Here is a 7,393-nt window from a genome sequence, read left to right as displayed (position 1 = left end):
TATCCATGGTTGTTGTTGTTGTTGTTGTTGTTGTTGTGGACACTCCTGCAGATCTGTCATGATGCTGCCAGGTTACAATAAAGTGAAAACTAGATTAAAAATTATAAAAGAAAAGTACTTGTGAAGTAAATGTATTTGTGTACGTGAATGTCTCACATTAACAGACAAACACAACAAGAAAATCCTTCCTAGTCTTAGAGGACTGATGAAGAATGACAGGAAGCAGCGATCACTGATTGCTCCAGTTGTTATTTTGATGTATCATGTGTGCCTGGGCCAGTAAATCACAGTTAAAATGTTTGTAGGAATATTTAAGAAAAAAATAAATAAACAAGTGTCATAGAAAGAGAAATGATTGTTGGGGGCATAAAAATACCAACAAAAACCACAGAGACTTTGAAGATAAACAAAGACTTCAGATATGAGAGTCAGAGAAAAGGAAAACAAATGTTTGTGTGCATGTGCATGTATAATATCTTTGTGTACCATAAATAGCCACAAGAGGCCATACTTTAGTGGAAACCACAGTGGAGAGGACAACTCTTTTCCGTCCTCCTCTCTCACTCATCTCTCTCTTCTCTTCATGACTTATTGTCACGCCATTCCCGTCGCCCTTTGAAAAACACAAATTAAACACAAACACATTGAAACTGAAACTAAGTGATATCAAACATGCTTCAGAGATGTGGAAAAACAGACCATAACTAAACCAAACCACAGGCACAGAAACAACAAGACAGACAGTCTGACCACACTTAGTTTGTACCATCGCGGGGGATTTGATGTAGCTGAAGTTTAAAATGTTTAGAGGGGGGGAGAGAGGCAACTACACACTAGATTGCATGTTACATACAAGCACAATATGAATATACAGTTAACATACTAAAAGCATGCCACCAGAGACACACAAAATCAAGAAACACTGTGGAAGAAATGTCAAACTGAGGGGATTATGGTAAAATCAACTAAAAAGTAACATTAATATCAGAGAAAGCTTACATTGTAAACAGGTTTGTAATAATTGAGATGTGTGCACTGTGAGCAAGGTTAGTATCTTTAACTGGAGAAAGAAATCTTTCAGTGTGGGTGCATGTTTAGTGTTTAGTTATTATACCTGCAATGTGATTAAACAAATACCTATAATATGCAAGGGCCTATGTCATTTATAGAAACAATGAGGACAAAAAAACAAAGTTTGTTTTAAAAAGTTCAACATTTAATTCAGTCACATTTAAAAAATACAAAGATAAAATACAAAAAAACCAACAGATTTTAAATATCCTCATTTTTATTCTTCTTGTCATCTCACATGAGCGGACAAGGCAAACCAGCCCTCTCGCTCTCTCTGTTTCTCCATCTGTGGTGGAAAAAGAAAAGTTGTTATAGAGTTTTAAAAGTAAGTAACTAACTGAACTAACTGTAACTAAGTGATAACAGTTTGATGAAACCAGAATACTTCCATGTATTGTGCGTGTGTGTGTTTGTGTGTGTGTGTGTACCTGTGTCTTATCTCTTGTTTCTCCTCCAAGACTGTGAGAAAACACTTCAGAACCAGCAGATCTGAAATATAATATTATAATATTAGGGGATTAACTAAAAAAAAGGGTCAATCTACACTAAATTTTTAAGATTTTGCTCCTAAACCTGAAGTATGAACTCTAATACTCATCATTAAAAATTGTGTTGGTGTACTCTTTAGACTCTTTATCCCAAAGGATGTCAGCTCTCCTGAGATGAGTTTAAATTAAGCACCTTTAATGTTGAGGAAGACTCAACTTAAGCAGATAAGATGCTCAAACAGTAAGTATAGGATACATTTGTATTACAGTGTATCTGTGTTTTATGGTTTAAAAGCTGGGTTTAGTCTTTAGTCCATCATCTAAAACAGAAACTCACCGTCTCACAGCACCAGTCTGAGACAGGACCTCCTGTGCAGGCAGCAGCATGGACGTTTCTGGACTTTCTCCTCCAGCTGAGAATAATATAATACAATTATTTATTTATTTTCCAGGCAATGACGCAGATAAACAGTGACATGAGTGAGCTGCCATACCTGCTGATTGTGGGCTGAATGCAGAATGAGGGATGGGGGAATCAGAGGGAGAAACTTTGGCTGAAACACTTTGTTTCTGTTGCTCAATGAGCTCCAGAAGTCGACCCCTCGCTGCTGCACTCTGTCTGTTTAACTCCAGGAGGCGCTGTTCCACACGACCCATATTGAGGGTGTTTGGTGATGTTGCCTAAGCAAGAAGACAGAATAATAAAACTGTTAATTGAGATTATCACCCCTGAAACTAATTACTGGGGCATCCTGGCAGCTTGGAGTTTGGTTATGATACAGTAAGAATTCTGTTATTCACCTCTCTCTCCCAATCAAACCTGTGTTTCCTGACTTTCGCTCTACCTAAAATAGAGAGGCTAGAGATAAAAAAAGATTACTGGTCTATAAATGAGGAACATTTCTGCGGATTTGGCAGAACAAGCAGAGAAATCTCTCCTCCCATTCATTTTTTGGCTTTAAGAGAAAATGAAAAAACACATTTCAAAAGCTAAAAGAAAGCTGAACATTTCAAGAACATCAGGAAAATGTATTTATTCTCTTTTAACCATAATATAATACATTGAGAGGATTATTTTCCAGCTAAACATATAGTTTCTTCTAATTTCTTTAATTAGACTCTTTAATCCACAGTATAATGCTACTTGATGTAGCTTTCAAAAAGAGGAATTTAATCTTTAAAATAAAAACATACAAAATATGATGTATGAACGCGTCTTTGACTTAAACTCACCTGATTGGTCGTTTGGTCTCCTTCAGCAGTCCTTCTCTCCATGCTGCTGGAAACCGACGCCCTCCTCTCTCCAGCACTTTGCGGTGTGACTCTTCCCGTGCTGCCGGAGCTCAACCTTCTCTGCTCGATGCTACTGTTAGGCGATCCTCCGACCCCTGACCTGAGGCCCTTAGCCTGGCTAAGCTGGGCCTTGATCAGGTCGTTCTGTCTACTCAGCTGAGCGATCTCAGCCATCATGGCCTCTGGAGAGAGCCGTGAGCTGAGAGGGTCGGAGGTCAGCGATAGTGAGGAAGTGGAGGGCAGGCTGGTGAGAGGAAGGCTGGTGAGGCTGGAGGTGGAGCTGTGGGCCTGGACGTCCCCACAGGAACGCTGGATATCTACAGGAGGGAGCTCCTGGTGCAGCTGTACGGGATGAGTCACTGAAGAAGAGGAGGGAAAGCAGCTAAGTACGATGAGGGCATAGTGCTGAAATCTTATAACTAAGAAAAAACAGGATGTTACCAGGAGTTTGCTGCCAGTTGTCCATCTGTCGAGGAGGGGAGAGCAACACGGCAGGAGACACAGAGGCTTGTAGTCGTTCAGGAGCTCGCTCAGCAACTGGTGCAGGCTGACAGACTGTTTACGACATTAAGAACAAATTAAACACGATTTACTATAAAAATATCCATGCCGAGACAAACACACACCCATACGAACCTGCAGCTTTAACATCAATGTCCTGGGGTGGGTCAATGTGTGCCTCCAGTAGTCCAAGTCCCCCCATCACCAACACCACTGTGTCCAACTTCTGCTCCAGCTCGGCTGTCTGCAGTTGCAACCCGGCCTGAGAGGAGCCAAAGAGAAAGAAACAGGGTTTATCAGAACAGCTGCAACCTGGACAATAAACTAGTGTTAGACCAAGCTCTGTCTCACCTGCAGGGCGGCGGCCTCTTCTCTGAGAGTCATCGTCTCAGCAGTGAGAGCATCAATCAGCCCACGCTGCTTTCTCAACTCCTGCTCCAGTCTTCTCCTCTCCTGAGCCTCTCTGTAAGCTTCCTCGTCCTTCTACAAACAGTTCAGTTCACTGGCTGTCATAAAATTGTCTACAAGAGTGTTTAAGAAAGACTTATTTAATCAGTTACCGTACCTGTTTGAGGAGGTGCACTACACGTCCCAGAGTGGAGACCAAAGCGACAGAGAATCCTGTGAGGCCTTGTGTTCTGGGCTGTTTTTGACTCTGTGCTGAAGCTGGTTCAGTGTGAGGACTCAGAGTATCCAAGTCTGCCTCCACCTGACCCAACATGGCCTGCAGCAGGCCCAGACTGGACTGATCCCCACTGAGAGAGGCAACAGAGGAACCATTCAACTCCGAACTCTGAGAAACATTCTTCCTGGCCCTGCTGGTCCTACTACTGATCCTGCCTGAAAGACATACAGAGAAATACAAAAAAAAGATACTAATTATTTCTGTTCATTGCAAATGTTTAGCAGCTCACATGATGACATTTGTGCATATTATTATTATACGCTACGAAGAACAGATAACTTCCTGATATTACCTGATTGGTTGAGAGGCAGCTCAGGGTTCAGAATCTGAGAAACCAGGACTGATTGTTCTCCCATGCCTTCCTTTGACTGGCTTTGTCTGGACTGAACACGCTGAACAGCCACTGTGGCATTGAGAGCTGAAACAAGGTGGGATGAGTTTGACCAAATGTATAAATTCCTTATTGATGACTTGAACAGTCTTCTTTCTTTTCACCCTACCTGTTCGGTCTTGTGCTCTGCCTGATGTGCAGGGGGTTACGGGAACATCTTTTCTGTCTGCCTGGTCAGAGTTGGGACGACGGACTTTCTGTTGCCGTGTCAACCTGCCCCGAGATTGTGCCTTCATTTTTCCGAGATTGGACCTGGAAAAGAAAAGTATTACAAGTAATGTAGGGGTGTCAGCAGGATCAGAAATCAGATTGTGGTGGCAGGTACTGACTATTTTCCAGGCATTATTACCTTTTGATTACATTATAGTCTGAACTATGACAGCTTTCTTCATCACTGTAGTCTTCATCTGAAGCTTCTACTTCATTAAGAGCCTGAAAGGAACCATTTTACAAGTGCAAACATGTTAATAAACCAAAATCTTTAAAGCCAAAGTAAAAACAGGACGTAAAAATACACAAACTTATAGTAGATTATTAGTACGAACAAATGAGACACGAGTAGATGAAGACGGTAAAAACATAAAGTAACAAGTGTATGACATGATTTTGACACAAAGTCACAAACACCTGTTGGTCCATCATTGACTGGCTGAGCAGGGACAGCTGAGTGGGAGGATCTGGTCTCTGGAGCACAGGCGGCGCTGACTCAGAGTCACAGTTTGGAGCCATTGTCACACTTGGGTGCCCTGTGGAAATACACAAACAGAGAAACAGTAAATAACATAAAATNNGCTTTTGTCTACAAGCATGAAAACAAGCCAACACTTTTATGTTTTATCTGCTTGGCACTCTATTATGTATTCATGGCTATGGCAGAGTGAATGAGTCGTCTTCTACCAGTCTGCCTGCGTGGAGCATCTCCAAACAAGTCTTTGACGACAGCCATGGCTCTGTCGGAGCGAGCCAGCACATCCTGCAGCAGCAGCTGGTCAGAGAACACCTGTAGAGGTTAAACACACCATCATAAAGGATCAAGAAAGCAAAGAAGACACTAAAAGTAACAGAAAAACTGCTTCTCACACACCTCCCGAATGATGCTGAGGCTGGTCTGGTCTAGAGGTGCGGGGCTCCCCGGGTGTCTGAAGCGGCGTTTTAGGGCTTTCTCTCTCAGCTCCCACTGAGCCGCAGCCTTGTTGTGGGACTTGTGGATCTCGTGCCGATGGCTCTGAAGGAGATACGAACAATCAGACAAGCAAATATGAGTTGAAAATAACCGTTCTGATCGTTTCAGTACTATAAGCTCACAAAAATAACGTAAAGCAATCATATCGACGGTTATAGTAAGAACCAGTATGTGTAGACATCACATTAACAGAGCACCAGTGAACTACCTTACCAGCTCTGCAGGTGTCGGCTTGTGCACAGACAAGTCGCTGACAGTGCTCTGAAACAAACGAGAGGGCTGTCTTTACTTAAATGGATTAAACACGTAGAGATAAAAAGCTGTCTAACCTATTAGGCCTGCACATTTAATCGAAATATTATTGTTAGAAGGTAAAATGTGTGACAAAACAGCATCGTAATGACGTACTGTAGTGCTGCAGAGGTGCTCTTCTACATATATTGTTCTCAAAACATTTTTATTTGATACCAAACTCCCACACATTAAACATCGAGTCAAATGAATCACAATATGATGTTTCTACCACTCTCTGCAGCCCTATAACCTATAAATCCTACTACGATTCATCAGAAACTCTCTACTGTAACCCCTCAAAGTGAAAGTGCACCCCACAGCCTCAGTAACTGAGCGGTCTCCTCCTTTAAACAGGAGGACCAGCTGTCAGTACTCACCACCCACTCTCTTCTGGGAGCTGCTGCCTTTTTGGGACGAGCAGGCCTTTTCCCTCCTTTGGTGTGTTGCTGTGGACGGCCCGCTCTCACAAAGGACATCTGTTCACAGACAGTGGGAGTAAACAATAGTAGCTCCACGGTGGAAACACACACTTGTTTTGTTTTAACTTAACTTAATGCAGCAGGATGTGTGGCTAACTAGTTAGCAGTTATTTACGTTAGTTGCTTGTTGTCGCTGAGCTTAATATAGAAGTAGCACTTACGTTTCGATGAAGTTATCTAAGTTTTATAATAAGATCGCTTCAGGTTGTATTTTATAACCGGTTGTCGAGGTTGGAGAGATTCAAAAACTCCTCCTCTGTTTGTTGCGTGACAGTTTTTCAACAGTTGCGCGCCACTTCCTGCGCTGTTGCCACGGACACGGCTTCACGGCGGTGCATGATGGGAAATGAAGTTCCGGCGAGGAGGGAGACTCAGTGGTGGAAGAGGAATACTTTAAAACACTTAATTATGATATAATGTATGATTGTAATACAATATAATTAATGTGATGTACTTGAGATACAAGTGTTAATTATACAGTTAAATTATATCACTTATTTATTATTACTAATGCACAGCCAGCACCATTTTAATTAAAATTAAAATAGTTGGTTGAGTTTGCAGAGCAGGCTGAATGGAGTAATTCTTGACCAGTCGTATTCATGATTATTCAGGTCCTTTACCTTAAAGTAGCATTACCACAGTGTAAAATGAGTGCATTAAATGTAAAGGTCCTGCGTTCAAAGTATAGTACATACTTAGGGTATCAAAAGTAATGGCCCCTGTTTTATTATTACTTATTTTATTGTTTAATTATTATCACAGATGCATTAGGTGAGGGCAATTTTAAGTACTCATGCACATATACTGTATTAATTATAGTTTAACCTAAAGCAAGAACCTATAGGACTTACAGCTTAAACCACTGGGTAATAATGTTGTCTACATTACAGAAAACGGGACATTACATTAACGCACTCCCGTTTTCTGTGCAGTTTCTTATCTTTATTTATTTATTAAAAGTTCTCTATTTTTTGTGTGTGCTTGTTGTGTGATTTGTATATTTTT

General features: G+C 41.4%; 1 protein-coding gene across 1 annotated transcript; it reads right to left on the bottom strand.

Annotated features, from left to right (window-relative positions):
• Positions 1 to 1,224: 1,224 nt before the first annotated feature.
• spice1 (spindle and centriole associated protein 1) lies at positions 1,225 to 6,659 on the bottom strand. Its single transcript, XM_035654957.1, has 18 exons — positions 6,547 to 6,659; positions 6,284 to 6,382; positions 5,826 to 5,873; positions 5,514 to 5,654; positions 5,327 to 5,429; positions 5,057 to 5,175; positions 4,779 to 4,861; positions 4,539 to 4,681; positions 4,331 to 4,456; positions 3,919 to 4,193; positions 3,705 to 3,836; positions 3,489 to 3,615; positions 3,294 to 3,407; positions 2,793 to 3,211; positions 2,054 to 2,240; positions 1,897 to 1,972; positions 1,500 to 1,560; positions 1,225 to 1,357 (listed from the first exon to the last, which is right to left on the bottom strand). Exons 2-18 carry the CDS (start codon positions 6,380 to 6,382, stop codon positions 1,301 to 1,303), a joined length of 2,310 nt encoding a protein of 769 aa, XP_035510850.1. The 5' UTR covers positions 6,547 to 6,659; the 3' UTR covers positions 1,225 to 1,300.
• Between the last annotated feature and the right edge of the window lie 734 nt (positions 6,660 to 7,393).

The sequence above is a fragment of the Morone saxatilis genome, unplaced genomic scaffold (assembly GCF_004916995.1).
Source record: "Morone saxatilis isolate NCDOM2014 unplaced genomic scaffold, NCSU_SB_2.0 Contig0, whole genome shotgun sequence".
Classification (NCBI taxonomy): Eukaryota; Metazoa; Chordata; class Actinopteri; family Moronidae; genus Morone; species Morone saxatilis.
This window is presented reverse-complemented; position numbering and strand designations above follow the sequence as displayed.